The 20,259-nt window shown below is 39.3% G+C and overlaps 1 protein-coding gene across 3 annotated transcripts in view; it reads right to left on the bottom strand.

The window, feature by feature from the left end:
- The window catches only part of COX10 (cytochrome c oxidase assembly factor heme A:farnesyltransferase COX10), a 144,892-nt gene that overhangs the window by 38,006 nt on the left and 86,627 nt on the right, over positions 1-20,259 (bottom strand). For all 3 annotated transcript variants that reach the window (XM_069076823.1, XM_069076825.1, XM_069076824.1), the window contains one exon: positions 6,921-6,991. In XM_069076823.1, the coding sequence (XP_068932924.1) occupies positions 6,921-6,991 (71 nt within the window). The remainder of the gene's footprint in view (positions 1-6,920; positions 6,992-20,259) is intronic.

Here is a 20,259-nt window from a genome sequence, read left to right as displayed (position 1 = left end):
GGGAGGGGAGAGGTGGGAAGAAAAATCTGGAACTCAAAATTTTATGGAAATGAATATTCAAGACTAAAATTAATTAAATTTTTTAATTTGTTGGTCTTTATTAATTTGTTTACTTTAAGTTTACAAGATTCATTACCACAATTCCTTTAGTTTCAAATTTTCTCTCCCTTTTCCCCCTCCTGTCCCCCATGGTGGCATACAATCAAGTATAGTATCTGCAAATACTTTCACATTAGGCACTAGGTCAGTTTATAAAGAAGTATTGTATCAGATGGAATGAACAATGGGAAAGAGGAAACAAAACCAAACAAGAAAAAGAGCGGGTATTGCTTCAATCTGGGTTCAAACTCTGTTCTTTCTCTGGATGTAGACGTCTCTCTCCATTATGAGTCTTTTGGGGTTGACTTATAACCTTGGATTGCTGAGAACAATCCAGTCTATCAAAGTTGGTCATCACACATACATTGTGTCTGTAATTGTGTACAAATTTCTCCTGACTCTACTCTTCTCACTCAGCATCAGTTCGTATAAGCTTCTCCAGGTAAATATGAAGTCCATCTGCTCGTAGTTTCTTATAGCACAATAGTATTCCATAATATACATATACCACAACTTGTTCAGCCATTCCCCAATTGATGGGCACCCCCATAATTTCCAATTCTTTGCTACCACAAAAAGAGCTGCTATAAATATTTTTGTACATATGGTACATACATACACCCACTTCTATGATCTCTTTGGGATACAACCCTAGAAGTGGTATTGCTGGGTCAAAAGGGTATGAAATTATTTATAGTCCTTTGGGCATAATTCCAGATTGCTCTCCAGAATGGCTGGATCAGTTCACAACTCCACCAGCAATGCATTAGTGTTCCAATTTGTCCACATCCTCTCCAGCATTTGCCATTTTCCTGTTTTGTCATCTTAGCCAATCTGACTTGTGAGATGTGGTACCTCAGAGTTGTTTTGATTTGCATTTCTCTAATCAATAGTGATTTAGAGCATTTTTTCATATGCTTATAAATATTTTTAATTTCTTCCTCTGAAAACTGCCTTTTCATATCCTTTGACCATTTATCAACTGGGGAATGACTTGTATTCTTATAGATTTGACTCAATTCTCTATATTTAGAAATGAGTCCTTTATCAGTGACAGAGATTGTAAAAATTCTTTCCCAGTTTTCCACTTCCCTTCTAATCCTCGTTACACTGGCTTAGTTTGTACAGAAGCTTTTCAATTTCATGTAATCAAAATTATCCATTTTGCATTTTATAATGCTCTCTAATTCTTGTTTGGTCATAAAATCTTCCCCTCTCCACAAATCTGACAGGTAAACTATTCCTTGCTTTCCCAGATTGCTTACAGTATCAGCCTTTATACCTAGATTATACACCCATTTAGGTTTGATTTTGGTATATGGTGTTAGATAATGGTCTATGCCCAGTTTCTGTCACACTATATTCCAGTTTTCCCAGCAGTTTTTGTCAAATAGTGAGTTCTTATCCCAAAAGCTGGGGTCTTTGAGTTTATCAAACAGTAGATTACTATAGTCATTGACTATAGAGACTATAGAGTCTCATGTACCCAATCCGTTCCATTGATCCACTACTCTATTCCTCAGCCAGTACCAAGGAGTTGTGAGGACTGCTGCTTTATAGTACAGATTAAAATCTGGTATAGCTAGTCCACCATCCCTAGCATTTCTTTTCATTAATTCCCTTGATATTCTGAACCTTTTGTTCTTCCAAATGAATTCTGTTACTATAAAATTAATTAATTAAAAAAAATTGTTAGTTCCAAATTTTCTCCCTCCCTTTCTCCCATCCCTCATCAATGAGAAGGCAAGGAATTTGATACAGGGTGTATATGAGATGACGAGATTTGAACAGACTGATCAATGAGATAATGAGATTCAAATAGGCAGGTCAATGAAATAATGGAACTAGCAGGGGTCCCTCCACCTAGGGCAAACATTGGAATAATGAGGTGTCTAGATATGCCTAAAACTTGGTTCTTCCTCCTACCTGCATGCCATTGTTACCTTACCTTCCAGTCCCCATTAAGTCACCTTTCTGTTCCTGATTGCCTCATCTCCCCACCCAGGACAAGTTTTCCTCTATATGAATCCCTGGCTTCTCCTGGCTAAGGGGCATCTCCCTTAAGGGGCTTCAACCTCCCTTAAGGAGGCGCCTTCTTGGCATGTCATCCAGAATAAATGCCATTACTTGATTTGGAGACACCCTGAGCAAATTCTTTCAAGGTGACACCATCCTGCGCCCCTCTCCCCCCCCCCACCCCGCGCCAGCCGCCTATACACACACACACCTTGTACCTCAACAGTTTGGTGACCTTGCGTCTCATCATTCTGGCATCCCTGGGTGGGCCTGTCTCAGCCTTAGGCTCTCCAAATTGAGGTAAGCCCATAAACCCATTCCCTTTAAGGCCAGCATACCAGTCAGACTGGTGGTAGCTTGGGGTCTCTGCCCTCTGCAGGTTCTCTCTAAGTGGGGGACACCCTGCTTGAGAACCCCATGTTTTTTCTTTCCTGTGGAATTCCACCTGGGAGGTGGTGTGGCTTACAGGGAAAGTAACTTATTTTGGACTTAAAGTACAATGGAGCAGTTTCCTTCCACACCAGGAGACTTCTGGCTAGACTGTCTTTTACAAAGTTAGAAGAAACTAAGCCTTCAGAACCTTGAAAGAAGATTCCTTAAATTCCTTTGTAGGGCTGGCTTGGTGGCACAATGACTAGAGCACCTACTCTGGAGTCCTGAGGACCTGAGTTCAAATATGGTCTCAGCCACTTAACACTTACCAGCCATGTGACCTTGGGCAAGTCACTTAACCCCAATTACTCTGCCTTCCCCCACTGAAAAAAAATCCTCCTGTAATATTGTCTGGCCTCAATATGATCTAAAGGACCAAGAAATGTGGTCTGTTTTTTGGGTCTCTTAACTATATTACTATCTTGAAAACTGATGGCCATTATTTCAACCAAATACAATGCATATATTTTATTTTAATACATTGCCATTTGTGATCTCTATCATACCTGTATTTTGTTTTGTGCTTAATTTTAAATATCATTAAGGTAAGATTTTGCTTGGCTTACAACAGTCAAGACAATCCTTAATATTTTTATTTCAATCTCATACTTTACATTAGGTTTAGAAAATGAATGAAGAAAATGTCAGCTAAAGTACTACAAAAAGTAAAATACTTCTGCTCATTGGTGGTCATAAAAGTTTACATGCCTTTTAAATTCTAATGCATTGAATTTACAAGAAAGAAGCAGGGAGGTAGCAGCAGTTTAATTTTGAATACATGACCTTATCAGCTGTCTGATTTGTCAATATTTAATGTTTCTTCTATTTGAAGTATAGATTTGTTTAAAAGTCATTTGTGCATTAGTAGATGCTACTCCTAGATCTCTACCACTATGAGACAAACTCTATGTTCTAATATTGTATTTGAGAAGAAATTGCAGTGTATCATATCAACTTGCCTCCCTAACACTTGACAAACCTTGTGAGAATTTAAACACATTTTGTGAACTTTTGGTTTCTAGTGAACAGCATTTTATTGGTCATACCAATTTTTAGAGGTATTCCCCTTTTACTCTTGTGTGTGAATACTAGTCTAACTGTACAAGGAAGTAGAATGGGAATAAGTATTTATATAGCACCTACCATATACTAAGTACTGTCTCAAATGCTTTACAAATATTATCCCACTTAATCCTCACAACAACCCTGTGAGGTAGGTGCTACTTACTAATAGGATCCTCATTTTATGGTTGAGGAAAATGAGGCAGCAGAGGTTAAGTGACTTGTTCAGGGATGCACAGCTATTAAGTGTGAGGCTGTATTTTAATTCAGGTCTTTCTAATTCCAGGACTAGCATTCTATCCATTGCAACACCTAGCTGCCTCTAAATCAACAGAAAAGACAGGGCATAAAAGAATAAGATCAATGAATTATTCACGGGGGCGGAGCCAAGATGGCTGAGTAGAAGCACAACCTTCCCATAGCTCCAGCTTCCACCTTCCCCAATCCTTGTAAAAAAGGGACTCTAAACAAACTTTGGAGCTGCAGAACCCACAAAATGACACAGAGAAGCTAACCTCCCGCTGAGGACAGCCCGGCAGGAATCGGCCAGCGCAGCGCTCTGGGAGCTGAGCCCAGCACCACTCTGAGGCTTTAGCCCCAGGGGGGCCTGACCAGCTGCCAGCCAGAGGGACTCCAGATCAGCAGCACCTGTGGCCTTTTCCAGACTTATCAATAGATAGATGCAAAGGACAAGGTAAGAGGCCAGTGCAGTTTGGACTTTGGGACCAGTAAGTGGGAGTGCATGGCTTTTACCCCAGGCAAGAAAATGCTGAGACACCAGCACAGCCTGCCAGCACCACGTGGTGGCTTTAGCTCCTGGCCTGCAGAGTGTAGGGGGACCAAGCACCAGTCTGAGGGGTAATCGCTCTTGCTTTAACCTGCTTGGATCTGGATTGCAGTCTAGGGTGGAGGTCCTGGGGTATGTGTCCAGCTTGCCAGAGCATGTGGAGACCTCAGAGAAGGCACCCATCTAATACCTCCGGCAGCTGAGAAAACCCCAGTGTTTGGGATGAAAACTCCCCTGTCTGGTGGCAGAGTCCTACTGTGGCAAAAAGCCCAAAAGTCAAATAATTGAGTGGCAAAATGAGCAGGCAAAGGAAACAAAGCAGACAGAAGATTCCAACATTACACTCCTATTTTGGGGACAAGAAGGAGCAAGGCATGGAACAGGAGGAAAACAGTGAAGTCAGAACTCCTGCACCAAAAGCTTCAAAGGAAAATACAAGCTGGTTACAGGCCATTGAGGACCTTAAGAAGCAGATAAGAGAAGTGGAGGAAAAATGGGGAAGAGAAATGAGAACAATGCAAGAAAATTATGAAATGAGAGTCAACAGCCTGACTGAAGAAAATAATACCTTAAAAAACAGACTGACTCAAATGGCAAAGGAGGCTCAAAAAGGCAATGAGGAGAAGAATGCCTTAAAAAGTCGAATTTGCCAGATGGAAAAAGAATCTCAAAAGCTCACTGAGGAGAATCATTGCTTCAGAATTAGACTGGAGCAAATGGAAGCTAATGACTATATGAGAAATCAAGATGCTGGTAAACAGATCCAAACAAATGAAAGAATAGAAGGCAATGTGAAATATCTCATGGGAAAAACCACTGGCCTGGAAAATAGATCCAGGAGAGATAATTTAAAAATTATTGGACTACCTGAAAGCCATGACGAAAGTAAGAACCTAGAAAGCATTCTCCAGGAAGTTCTCAAAGAAAACTGCCCTGATGTTTTAGAACCAGAGGGCAAAATAGAGGTTGAAAGAATCCACCGATCACCTCCTGAAAAAGATCCCAAAAAGAAAACTCCTAGGAATATTATAGCCAGGTTCTGGAATTCCCAGATTAAGGAGAGGATATTACAAGCAGCCAGGAAGAAACAATTTGAATATTGTGGAAACACAATCAGGATAACCCAGAATCTGGCAGCTTCTACACTGAGGGATCAAAGGGCTTGGAATGTGATATTCTGGAGGTCAAGGGAGCTGGGATTAAAACCAAGAGTCACCTACCCAGCAAAACTGAGTATCATGTTCCAGGGGAAAATATGGTTATTCAGTGGAATACAGGACTTTCAAGCATTCTTGCTGAAAAAACCAGAGATGAATAGAAAATTTGACATTCAGATACAAGAAGCAAGAGAAACATGAGAAGGTAAACAGGGAAAAGAAATCATAAGGAACTTATCAAAGTTGAACTATTAACATTCCTACATGGAAAAACAATAATTGTAACTTATGAAACTTTTCTCAGTAGTTGAAGGGATTAGAAATATATATATATATATATATATATATATATATATATATATATATATATATGTGTTTGTATATATATGTCTTTATATGAGGGTATGCGGGCATATGAATACATATGTGAATGTGTGTATATACGTTTACAGGTATACATATATAGAGGGCACGGGACCAATTTAACAGGAAGGGATGATACTTAAAAGGTGAAATTAAGAGGTGAGAGGAATATAATGAGAGGAGATGGTGAGAGACAGATTGGGGCAAACTGTCTCATACAGAAGAGGCAAGGGAAAATGGTTACAATGGAGGGGAAGAATAGGAAGGCAAAAGGGAATGGGTCAACCTTATTCCTATTGAATCTGGCTTGAGGAGGGAGGGAAATACACACTAAATAGGGGATCTCACCCTCCAGGAGAATAGGGGGGGGGAAGGGGATGAGAGGGGGGATGATGGAAGGGAGGGCAGGCGGGGGTGAGGGAAGTTGGAAGCACTCACTTTTGAAAAGGGACAGGATCAAAGTAGAGAATAGAACAAGTGGGAGGTGGGATAGGAGGGAGGAAAATATAGTCAGTCTTTTACAATATATCTACTATGTTACTGTTTTGCATTATCTGCTCATGTACAACCTATACTGAACTGCTTGTCTCCCCAGTGGGGGTGGGTGGCAGTGGGGGAAGGGAATGAATCTGGAATTGAAAGTTTTAAAATAAAATATTCAAATATATATATATGTGTGTGTGTGTGTGTATACATATATATATATATATACTATTATTAATACCATCTTACATGTAATTAAGAAATAAGATATACAGGCACTGAGGCATAGAGATCCACTGGAAAAGTCGAAACGGGTATGGGAGAAAATATGGGAGAGAGCAGATTGGAGGTGGGGATATCCTGTGGGACTGCTGTTTTGGGGGGATGGGTGGGGGAAAAACTGGGAGAAAATTTGTAACTCAAAATCTGGCGGAAACGAATGATGTAAATCAGAAGTTAATAAAGCATTTTAAAAAAATTTTTAAAAATGTATTATTCACATGGGGTATATATTACTTTACCTGATCTGTCCTCGAACCAGAGGCCTGTTCTTTGTTCTGTTCATATTTGAATCAAATGGAACCTCAAAGAACTGCATTGAAGAATAAAATAACAGAAAAGACAAAAAATATTAAAATTATTTTTACAGGAATGATTACCTTTCTAGTTACTTTATTCTTAATATTATGGGTTTTAGAAATTGACTTATTGAAGTTCTACTCTGATGTTTCATTGCACCATAGAAGTGATCTTTTGTGGCAAATTGAAGCTCAAAAGGCTTTAATAGAAGACTAATGACAGACTGCATTTCTGTCATTTGAGGACCAAACTACATAAGGGCCCCATCACCAGACTGGTTACAGGGTAACTAAACTTTTGGCCATAGCAATTTTCAAAAATTATCTACTATTCATAGAAGGGTAAAGATTTGTATAGTAGAGTGAATGTTTTAGCTAATGGTATCTGAGGTTACATTAGAGAGAGACGTTTCCCCAGAACAGGGAGGTAACTATACCAATGTGCTCTGACCCTGTCAGATTGTAGCTGTAGTATTATGTTTAGTTTTGGGCACCACAGTTTAAGAAGAACATTGATGAAGTGGAAATTATCTGGAGGACAGAAACCAGCACGGTGAAGGGTCTTGAATGCATGTCATACTGGGATCAGTTGAAGGAACAGAAGATATTTAGCTTGAATAGGAGGACTCAGAGGTGATACAATAGCTGCTGGAGGTATCTGAAGGACTATCATATGGAAGAGATGGACCTGTTTCATTTAGCCCCCAAAAAAGGAGTAATTTTTTTTTTGGAAGTTGCAGAGGCAAATTTTGGCTTAATGTCAGGAAATACTTTCTAACGTTATATGGGTCTAACAGTGGAATGGGCGGGGCAGAGTCAAGATGGCAGAGTAGAAACAGGACTTACATGGGGCTCTGGTTCCCACCTTCTGCAATTCATGTAAAAGGTGACTCTGAACAAACTTTGGAGCTACAGAACCCATAAAATGACACAGAGAAGCTAATCTCCTGCTGAGGGTGGCCTGGCAGTCCGGCAGGAAGTGGCCAGCACAGTGTTCTGGGAGCCAACCCCAGCCCTCCTCGAGCCACTGGTTAGAGGGACTTTAGATCACCAGCAGCTGTGGCAGTTTCCAGAATTATCAACCCATAGATGCTAAGGACAAAGTGAGAGGTCAGTACAATGTGGACTTTGGGATCCAGTAGATTCAGAGTGTGGTTGGCTTTGGCCCCCGGGGCAATAAGCCACTGAGGCACCACAGCTTTGCAGCCACTACCATGTGGAAGCTTTAGGTCCTGGCCTGCAGACTGTAGAGGGACCAAGTGACCAGTCTGAGGGGTAATCGCTCTTGTTTTAACCTGCTTGGATTTGGATTGTGGTCTAGGGTAGAGGCCCTAGGGTGTGTGACCAGCTTGCCAGAGCATGTGGAGGCTTCAGAGAGGGCACCCAACTAATACATTTTGCAGCTGAGAAAACCCCAGCATTTGGGATGACGTTCCCCTGTCTGGTGGCAGAGTCCTACTGTGGCAAAAAGCCCAAAAGTCAAGCAATTGAGTGGCAACAGGGGCAGGCAAAGGAAGGAAGGCAAACAGAGCAACCCAACTTTACACTACTATTTTGGGCACAAAAAGGATCAAAGTATGGAACAGGAGGGAGACAATGAAGTCAGAACTCCTGCACCAAAAGCTTCCGAGAAAAATATGCGTTGGTTACAGGCTATAGAGGACCTTAAGAAGGATTTTGGAAACCAAACAAGAGAAGCTAAGGAAAAACTGGGAAGAGAAATGAGAACAATGCAAGAAAATTATGAAATGAGAGTCAACAACCTGACTGAAGAAAATAACACCTTACAAAATAGACTAAGTCAAATGGTAAAAGAGACTCAAAAAGGAAATGAGGAGAAGAATGCCTTAAAAAGCCAAATCTGCCAGATGGAAAAAGAATCTGAAAATTTCACTGAAGAGAATCATTCCCTCAGAATTAGATTGGAGCAAATGGAAACTAGTGACTTTATGAGAAATCAAGATGCTGTTAAACAGATCCAAACAAATGAAAGAATAGAAAGCAATGTGAAATATCTCATGGGAAAAACCACTGACCTGGAAAATAGATTCAGGAGAGATAATTTAAAAACTGTTGGACTGAAGGCCATGATCAAAGTAAGAACCTAGAAATCATCCTCCAGGAAGTTCTCAAAGAAAACTGCCCTGATGTTTTAGAACCAGAGGGCAAAATAGAGGTTGAAAGAATCCGCCAATCACCTCCTAAGAAAACTCCTAGGAATATTATAGCCAGGTTCCAGAATTCCCAGATTAAGGAGAAAATATTACAAGCAACCAAGAAGAAACAATTAGAATATTGTGGAAACACAGTCAGGGTAACACAGGATCTGGCAGCTTCTACACTTAGGGATTGAAGGGCTTGGAATATGACATTCTTGAGGTCAAAGGAGCTGGGGTTAAAACAAAGAGTCATTTACACAGCAATACTGAGTATCAAGTTTCAGGGGAAAATATTGTTATTCAGTGGAATAGAGGATTTTCAAGCATTCTTGCTGAAAAAACCAGAGTTGAATAGAAAATTTGACATTCAGATACAAGAAGCAAGAGAAGCATGAGAAGGTAAACAGGGAAAAGAAATCATAAGGAACTTATCAAAGTTGAACTATTAACATTCCTACATGGAAAAACAATAATTGTAACTTATGAAACTTTTCCCAGTAGTTGAAGGGAATAGAAATATACATGTCTATATATGAGAGTATATGGGCATATGGATCCATATGTGAATGTGTGTATATATGTTTACAGGTATACATAGATAGAGGGCACAGGACCAATTTAACAGGAAGGGATGATACTTAAAAGGTGAAATTAAGAGGTGAGAGAGGAATATAATGAGAGGAGATGGGGAGAGACAGAATGGGGTAAACTATCTCATAAAGAAGAGGCAAGGGAAAATGGTTACAATAGAGGGGAAGAATAGGAAGGCAAAAGGGAATGGGTCAACCTTATTGTCATTGAATTTGCCTTGAGGAGGGAATGAAATACACACTAAATAGGGTATCACCCTCCAGGAGAGTGGGGGGGAAGGGGATAAAAGAGGGGATGAAGGAAAGGGGGGCAGGCTGGGGGGAGGGAAGTTGGAAGCACTCACTTTTGAAAAGGGATAGGATCAAAGTAGAGAATAGAACAAGTGGGAGATGGGATAGGAGGGAGGGAAATATAGTCATTTTTTTACAATATATCCACTATGGAAATGTTTTGCATAGCTACACATGTACAAAGTATGTTGAATTGCTTATCTTCCCAGTAAGGGTGGGTGACAAGGGAGGAAGGGAATGAATCTGGAATTCAAACTTTTGAAATCAAATGTTTAACATATATATACATATATATATATATATACTATTATTAATATTATTTTACATGTAACTGGGAAATAAGATATACAGGCACTGGGGCATAGAGATCCACCATGCCGTACTGGAAAGTTGAAGTGGGTATGGGAGAAGATATGGGAAAGAACAGATTGGCGAAGGGGATATCCAATTAGATTACTATTTTGGGGTGGTGGGTAGGGGGAAAATGGGGAGAAATTTGTAACTCAAAATCTTGTGGAAATGAATGATGTAAACTAGAAGTTAATAAAGCATTACAAAAAAAAATTACTGGTGAAAAAAAAATAAAAGTGTAATGGGCTGCATCAAGTGGAGGTCCTAGCGGTCTTCAAGCTGGATAAATACTTGTTATGTTATAATAGCGATTCTCTTTGTATATGTGTTAGACTTGAAGGCTCCTGAAGGTCCTTCCAACTCTCAAAATCAATAAATACCCACAATAATAAAATTATATGTCCCTGAAACATCAAAATATTTCACAAAAATTTCACTTCAGTTTAAATTTGATAGACTGAGTAAAAATTAGTAACATTTTACTAGCAACTTAACATCTGCAATGTGCTTTCTCTATGTCATTTGAGCCTCACAACAAATATGTGAGGTAGATACTACAGGTCATGTTATCCCTGTTTTACAAGTAAGGAAATGAAGGCTAAGAGAAATAAAGCTACTTTCCTCATTGTCACTCACCTAGCAAATATCTGGGATGGAATTTTAATCCAGGCACTCCTTTCTGCATCGTCAGTACTCCATCTATTCTAAGGTGCTGACAACTGGAATTCCTTAAAAGATGAATGATGAGGTCAAAAGGCAGATTGCAAAGGATTTAGAAAAGATTAAGCAATGATGATAGAATCTCCAAGTAGGACTTTTTTGAGTTAGAAAATAGAGGAGAGATATGGAATGATTAGTAGTTGGGATGGAAAGACTGAATTTTGTTGTTTTTACATGATGGAGGAAATGCAACTATTATAGGCAGGAGGTAAGGGGTCAATAGGTAGAGAGATGAAGATAGAGAGTAGGAGTGACAGTGGGGACGATTTATTGGAAAAGACTAGAGACACTAAGATAAAGAGTTCAATGTGGAGGGATTGGCCTTGGCAAGAAGAAGGGCTACCTCTTTATCTAAGAACAAAAAGAAGAAAGATATAATGGGAGAAGATGTGTGAGGGTTGTGAATTACAGAGGAGGGGTAAATGGCCTCAATTTTTTTTGATGAAGTGTGAGTTTAAGACCTCATTTGAAAGGGTCAAATAAGGGATTCTATGGAAGGTTTTAGGAGATAGAAAAAGAACTAGAAGAGCTGCTGCAGTGAGTGGGATAATAAATCCATTACATAGTAGAAGAATGATTGCTTTGCTGTAGCAAGGACCTCATTGAGATTAGATAATACAAATTTGTAGTGGACAGTTTCATGGGGTAGCTAGAACTGTTGGCATTAAAAAAAATCCTGACAACAAAAGTTGTAGCTTTTTGCTGCATTTATGTCTAAGGATGAAAAGTGACTTCTTCACTCACAGCAATTGAGAGACCATGTGGTAAGGGAGGAAATCTCTGGGACCTCCTCTCTGTATCCTCCCAAATTCTTGTGGTACTGAGAAATGGGCCTGGGTATCTAGCCTTTCTGATATGTCCCCCACCCACCCATTCTAGTTATTGGAGTAACCAGAATGCTTCCAGTTCTAATTACAGGGGAGGGAGGAGAAGGCAAGGAAAGATTTGGTATACTCCTTGCTCTGAGTTGACCCTACCACCTTTACTCAGTAGCCTTTGAGGTCCCTACTATCCTAACCAATCAAAATATGGTAGTTGTTGTCTACAGACTTCTAGTACTCTCCCCTTCCTTCCTTAGTGAGTTCAAGATCTGGTTCACAATTTTTATCTTCTCCCAAATCCCTGCCTTCGTACTAGGAAACGTCAACATACATATTGATACTCCCTCATATGTACTGAGTTTCCCAATTTTTCAGCCTGTTTCCCATGAATTACTATTCCTCCCCACTTCAGTCACACAGAGATATTCAATAACCTTGATTTTGCCAACACCCTCAAATGTACTGCCTTTATGTACAAGAACTCTGAAATTCTTTGATTTGATCAAAATCCTTTTACTTTCCACCTCTCTATGATTTTCTACACCAAACCCTATTCTTGGTACACGCCATGACCACTGATCCCTCAAACCCCTCAGTTCTCTTCCAGACCATCTGTCCTGCACTGGCCACTCTCTTTTCCTTTCCCCAGTTCAATCATCCACTGTCTTCTTTTGAGTCCCTTATCTTATCAAGGACTAAACTATGCCAAACCTCAGCCTTAGATCATTCCTACCATCTACGGTCCTTGCTCCAACACCCTGCTGATGAGTGAAGATGAAGAAAACTGTATAACCCATCCACTACAAATTTATGTACCATAACATCAACTGGGCCCTCCCTACTACTAGGAAATCCTATGTCTCCCTTATCAACTCACTATTTTGTTCTCCACAGCAGCTATTCCATTTCCATCCCCACTCCCTGCTAGCTGTGAACTTTGCCTGTTATTTACAGAAGATATTGAGGTCATCTGCCAATGCTCTCTCTACTCCACTCCTTTTCATCTCGTATCGCTCAGATGCCCTGTGCCACCATCTCTTCCTTAACCCCTTTTTTATACAAAGAAGCGGCCAAAGCAAACCACAAGGTATCCCATTCCAATGTGGCTCCTCCAGCAGACTGTCCTCTCAACATCTCTACTCTCCATTATCTTTAATATCTACTGGATACATCTCTTTTGCCTACAAACATGCCCATATCTCCTTCATCTTCAAACAACTCTCACTTGATCCTTCCATCTCTCCTAACTATTGACCTATATTTTTTCTGTGCTTTGGGGTTAAACTACTTAAGATGGCCACTACAATAGGGGTCTCCACTTTTCCTCTCATTCTCTTAACTCTCAACAATCTAATTTCCAATCTCATCATTCAGCCAAAACTGCTCTCTTCAAAATTATTGGTGATTCCTTAATTCCTTCTAGACCTGTCGGCAGCTTCTGATGCTGTGGATCACCCTTTTCTTCAAGACTCTCTTTTTCTAAGATTTTTGGAACTAATGTTGGCTCTTCTGACTCTCCTCCTACAAGTCTGACCACTCCTCGGTTCCTTTCACTGGATTTTCATTCAGTGAATACTCACTCTCCATGGGTGTCCCACAAGGTTCTGTCCTGGATCACCTTCTATTCTCCATCTGTACTATTTCTCTTGGTGATGTCATATGCTCTCCTTGATTTATTTTCCATCTCTGTACTAGTGATTCTCAAATCTAACCCTAAACTCTGCTCATTTCTAGACTCACATATTCTACTGCTTTTCAGATTATCTTTAACTTCATGTCCAGTAGACATTTTAAATTCAACATGCCCCAAACTGAACTAATTATCTTTCCCCCTAAACCCTCCCCTCTTCTAACTCCCTTATTATTGTAGAGGGCATCATCATCCTCCCACTCTTCACTCTTTCCCACCTACCATATCCAATCTGTTTCCAAGGCCTGTCTCTGATACTGCCATTACTCTAGTGCAGTTTCTCAAATCCTCATGCTTGGATTATTGCAATAGTCTGCTGGTGGGTCTGCCTGCCCCAAATCTTTCTTCATTCTGGTCCTTCCTCCATCTAGCCACCAAAATGATTTTCCTAAAGTGCAGATCCAAACGAGTCCTCTCCCTACTCAATAGACGCCAGTGGCTGTGTATCACATCCAGGATCAAATAGAAAAATCCCTTATTTCTCTTTAAAGGCCCTTCACGTTCCCCCTTATTCCACATATTCTTAAATCTAGTAACACCAGTCTCCTTGCTGTTCCCCACATAAGGCAATTTGTCTTCCAACTCTGGGCACTTTCCCTGGCTTTCCTCTATGTCTGAAATGTCCTCCCTTTTCCTTTTCACCTGCTGGCTTCTCTGGTTTCCTTCAGGTCTCAACTAAAATTCCACTTTCAACAGGAAGTCTTTCCTAATGCCTCTTAATTTTGGTGCCTTCCCTCCATTGATTTTTCTTATTTATCCTGCATATAGTAAGCTTATATGTATTTATTTGTAGCTTGTCTCTTCCATTAGACTGTGAACTCCTCAAGGGCAAGTACTGTCTTTCATGTTTCTGTATCCCCAGCATTTAGCACAGCACCTGGCACATAGCATGCACTTAATACATGCTTATTGGCTAAATAACATCTTGAAAGAAAGTGTTAGGGACCTCAGAGCCCCTGGACTTTGGATAATAAGGTCTTAGTACAGTGGTACCATAGCCATAAGGTGATTGTTATTCTAATATTTTCAAGTCCCTCACCCTGAGGATTTCTATGGGTATTGGGGCTTTTTTCAGGGGAGTTCTCTACTTTTGCTGCTTTAAGACATCTATCCTTTTAGGTTAGAAGTATCTCTGCCTATCTCTGGACAAGTTGGCAGGCTACAATTGGCTTTATTTCATTTGGGAATGGGGTAAAACTTTTTAGTGCTAACCTTTTGTTCAATTCTAGATTGAAAGAAATCATTTATTTATTGTCATTTCTCAATACATTTTTTTTTTTTTTGCCTTTTGGAGGGCAATTGGGGTTAAGTAACTTGCCCAAGGTTACATGGCTAAGCAATGTATTTCTTGATCACTGTTTGGTGATCTTCAGGGTTAACTTCAGGGTTATTCCAGAACAGAACTGGGAAGTTTGCATCATTTCCAGTAACCATCTTGGTAGGAAATTGCTCCTCATGTATCTTAAACATTGCTTTTACCATTGGGAAATAAAATTCTATAATACTCAGAATTCCCTTCTTTCTACCAATATATTTCCCCCAAATAAAAAAAATGAATTTAACTAAGGACCATTAAAAAAACAAAAATAAAAATAATTGTCTGCTCACGTCACCAAATATTGTAGGTTAAGCCTAAAAGATGCCCAAAGGCTCACATAAGTAAAAACACTTTTCTAAATCAGAAATTAAAAAATCAATTACAAAGATATGTTTTAAAACAGTACTCAGCTTCTCATGTAAAATTGACCCACCAGGAAAGTATTCCCTAGAAAACAGGGAGAAAAAGTGAACTTTCTTGCCCTAACTCTTCAGGATAGATGTCTCCATCAGCAAGGAAGCAAAATGATTCCCCTACTCTCTTAAGTAATCATGTATGAAATGAGATCTATCCAGCCTGTATGAAATGACATTTATCCATCTATTAGAGTTTGTTTTCTTGTTCATCTAGTATCCTGTTTGAAAGCAAACAAAGTAATGAAACTTTCTTCAATTTCACAAGCCTTCAATTCATTAATTTAGATGTGTGATAGGTTAGGGTCCTCCCCACCCTCTACCATGTAGGTTTATCCTAGCTTTTTTTTTTTGAAACTAAAGAAGCTGTCTCCAAGGCTTTATTGACAGAAGAAACTGAGTTTCTACCTAACTACTGGCACAATTTAGTGCTGACTTTGGATTATATTGATGTGGCTTAGCGTTCACCTAAGGGCATACAAAGGTCCACCCAAGTGGAGCTGAGAACCTTTAGAATTAGTGAATGTTCCAGCATTACTTAATAGATTTTTTTTTTTTTTGCTTTTTTGGAGGGGGGGAAAGGCAAAGCAATTGAGGTTAAGTGACTTGCCCAAGGTCACATGACCAATAAGTGTTAAGTGTCTGAGGCCAAATTTGAACTCTGGTCCTCCTGACTCCAGGGCTGGTGCTCTATTCACTGCACCACCTAGCTGCCCCAATGAGTTTCTTAATGGAGACAAAGTACTTGAGCCCTCCACCTCTCCATTTTCTGCTGCACTGTAAATATTCTTTCTTGCACTCCTCTTTTGCATAACACAATTTCCTCCATTCTTCCTTTCCCTTCTCCCAATGTATCCTTCTTTCTCACTCCTCCATTTTTCTGAGATGTCCCAACATACAACTCATACTTATATCCTCTATCTATGTAGACTCCTTCTAAGTGCCTATATAATGACAAAATTACTAGAAATTTTATGTTTCAATTTCCCAGACAAGAATGTAAAAAGTGTAACCTTACTTAGTCTCTTACAATTTCTAATGTTTACCTAATTATGCTTCTCTTCAGTCTTGTTTGAATGTCGTTTTCTATTTAGTTCTGGCCTTTTCATCAGGAATGCTTGAAAGTTTTCTTTTATTTCTTTTTTGTTTTTTGGAGGGCAATTGGGGTTAAGTGACTTGCCCAAAAGTTTTCTAATTCATTATTTCCCCTGAATAATTACAATAAATTTTGCTGGGTAAGTTATTCTTGGTTGTAATCCTAGCTCCTTTGCATTTCAGAATATCATATTCCAAGTCTTCCACTCCTTTAATGTGGAAGCTGCTAAATGTTATGTCATAATAACTGGTTCCATGATATTTGAATGATTTCTTTCTGGCTGCTTGAATTATTTTCTCTTTGATCTTGGAGATCTGGAATTTGACTGTAACATTCCTGGGAGTTTTCATTTTAGGGTCTCTTTCAGGAGGTGGTGTATAGAAGGGAAAGGTATAGAGAGGCATAGAAATCCGTCTTACCTTAACAGGTAAGTAGGAGGGGAAAGGACTAGGGGAAAGAAGGGATTAATAGGAGAAAGGGCAATTTAAGACAGACAGTGGTCATAACCAAACAGACTTTTGGGGAGGGAGAGAGTAAAAAGAGAGAGACAAGGATAAACAGAAGAAAACAGGTTGAAGGAAATCACAACTAGTAATTACAACTGTGAATATGAATGGGATGAATTCATCTATAAAACAGAAGTTAACAGCAGAACAGATTAGAAACCAGAATCTGATAGTATTCAATTTCTATTTTTACCTTCTGGTTCTAGGATATCAGGGAAGTTTTCCTTGATAATGCCTTGAAAGATGATGTCTAGACACTTTTTTTTTTTGATCATGGCATTCAGGTAGTCTAATACTACTTAATTTAAGATATTTAAGATAATTTATCTCTCTTGGGTCTATTTTCCAGGTTAGTTGTTTTTCCAAAGATATATTTCACATTTTCTACTATTTTCACTATTCTTTTGATTTTGCTTTATTATTTTTTGATTTCTTATGGATTCATTAGCTTCCACTTACCCAATTTTAATTTTTAAAGAATTATTTTCTTCAGTGAGCTTTTGTACCTCCTTTTCAATTTGGCCAATTCTACTTTTTACGGAGTTCTTTTCAGGGGATTTTTGTGCCTCTTTTAATCATTTGATCTATTCTGTTCTTAAGGTGTTATTTTCTCTAGGCTTTTTATGTTTCATTTCCAAGCTACTGACTCTTTTTTAAATGATTTGCTTGTCATCAGTCTCACTTTTCCCCATTTTTTCTTCTATCTCTCTTACTTAATTTTTTAACTTTTTTTTTTTTTAGTTATTCCAGGGCCTGAGACCAGTTCACATTTTTTCTTTGAGGCTTTTCTTATAGCTCCTTCTGGGTGACCAGAAACCAATTCCATTTACTAGCAAAGGACTTAGATGGCAGGGAGATGGAGACCCCTTTCACAAGTTACAGTTCACCATTTACATCCCTATGTGGAAGATAATATTTGTAACTCATTAAACATTTCTCATTATTAGGGTAGCTAGAAGGAATATATATAGATAGAGGGTACAAGTGTGAGTTGAATATGAAGGGATGATTTCTAAAAAAATAAAATTAATGGGTGAGAGAGGAATGTACTGGAAGAAATAGAAGGGGGAGGGGTAGAATGGGGTAAATCACCACATCAAAGAGGCAGGAAAAAGCTTTTACAATGTAGAGGAAGAGGGGAAAGGTAAAGGGGGTGTGAATGAACCTTACTCTCATCAGAACTAGCTCAAAGTGGGAATAATACACACATTCAATGGGTATACAAATCTATCTTACCCTACAGGAAAGCATAAGGGGAAAGAGATAAGAGAAGGGGGGAATAATGTAAGGGAGAGGGGGCAGTTAGAAACAAAACACTTTTGAGGAGGGACAGGTAAAAGGAGAGAGTGAATAAACTGGGGTGAGAGGGGAATAGGATAGAGGGAAATACAATTAGCAACAGTAACTGCGAAAAAAATTCTGAAGCAAATTTCTCTGATAAAGGGCTCATTTCTCAAAAATGTAGAGAACAGAGTCAAATTTACAAAAATAAGAGCTATACCCAATTGATAAATGATCAAAAGGTATTATCCATTTTTATAAGAAGCAATCAAAGCTATCTATAGCCACATAAAAATACTCTAACTCATTATTGATTAGAGAAATGCAAACAAAAACAATTCTGAGGTACTACCTCATACCTAATAGATTGGCTAATAGGAGAGAAAAAGTAAATGACAAATGTGGAAAGGATGTGGGGAAAATGATACTTAATACACTGTTGGTGGAGTTGTGATCTGATCCAACCATTCTGTAGAGCAATTTGGAACTATGCCCAAAAGACTATAAAATCATTCAGTCTTTGATCTAGCAATACTACTCCTAGGTTTGTATCCCCAAAAAGATGAAAAAGAAAAGGAAAAGGATCTAAATGTACAAAACTATTTATAGCAACTCTTTTCTGGGGGTAATGGACTGGAATTTGAAAAGAAGTCCATCAATTGTGGAATAACTGGACAAGTTGTGGTATGTGATTGTGACAGAATACTACTGTGGTGTCAGAAGTGATGAGCAGGATGCTCTCAGAAAAACATGAAAAGACTTGTGTGGGCTGAGGCAAAGTGAAATCTACTCTGGTTTCAAGAAAAGGAGAACTGACAGTTTAGTGAGTGAGGAGGAAGAAAGATCTACTGAAAAGGGAAGGGAAAAAGGGATACCTTACTTTAGTGGTGGGAGGGGATTGCACTGATGAATGCTCCTATGGGTAAAAGAAGATGTTCTATGAAGAAAAATGAGGACTCGGTACTTAGTGTGCTTGGGCACTTGGTGCATAAGAAGTCCACTCATCCTACATTGAAAAGAAGAAAGTTGGAATTCTTGGGGGCAACTGGCAGCTAGCCTGTGGTGGGAGGAGTTTGCTGAAGCACCCTTCACAGCCCACAGCTAACTGGGAGTCAGAATAGCTAGACATGGTTGGGAGGAGAGGATGCATCCAAGGGAGACAGCTAGATTTGTGAGTAAATACTGGTTTGTGTTGATTTGTGGGAAGGCTTAAGGATGCTGTGGCTCTTTGTGTTGTTGTGACTTCTTAACTTCTTTGCTACTATGATAGAATTGAGTAGGTTTACTGATTTTGGGATTTGGTTTTCTGGTCTCTGAATAAATGTTTTGCTTCTCCCTTTTATATGGAGAATCTGTTATATTTTGTGATTGAGCTCTATTCAGGTATATTTATAGAAACCACTGGCACTGTGACTATTGCATTGGTGCTACATATGATGGTGACGTGAAACATCAGACCTTTATTTGAAGGCAGAAGGGATTTAGAAGAAATGATTATCTCAGGATGGAAGGATATACCTTATTCCTCCCTAGCAAGAGAGTGATCAAAAACTACTGGGCTCTGTGAAAACTGGGAACTGAGGTTACAAAGGGGAGAACCTAGAGATTTAGAAACACATTTGGAAAGAATACCAATAAAACCCAGGAAAGAGCTGGAGGCAGCATATAGAAGGTGCTAGGTTTTACTACCAGGTTACCATATTATGTGTAAGAGTAGAGAAAAGCTGTTACAAGAGAAAACTCAAATGGAGAGGGAGTTGTCTGTGTTCCAGCATTCAGATTCTCCTTCAGAAGGACAAACTGGAGGATCTTAGGTGGTAGAAGAGAGGGCTGTTGTGAATTTGGCTCAGAAAAAGAAGCAGAAAAGTAATAGGAGGAAAGTTCAGGCAGTTTTGGTAGAGACTAAGCCTAGTTACTATGACCACAACTGCCAAGAGAATGCATGTGTTCAAAGCAATAAATTGTTTCATGACCTGGCTTTTACAAGGGCAGAAGGTTGCCCCATACTGAGAAGAAAACAGGAGAATTGGGGGCTCAAACAGAATA

Source organism: Petaurus breviceps, unplaced genomic scaffold, assembly GCF_028583685.1.
Source record: "Petaurus breviceps papuanus isolate PSGF00001 unplaced genomic scaffold, PetGlider_PUasm1.0 90925, whole genome shotgun sequence".
Lineage (NCBI taxonomy): Eukaryota > Metazoa > Chordata > Mammalia > Diprotodontia > Petauridae > Petaurus > Petaurus breviceps.
Note: the sequence above shows the minus strand (reverse complement) of the source record. Positions and strands in the feature narration are given on the sequence as shown.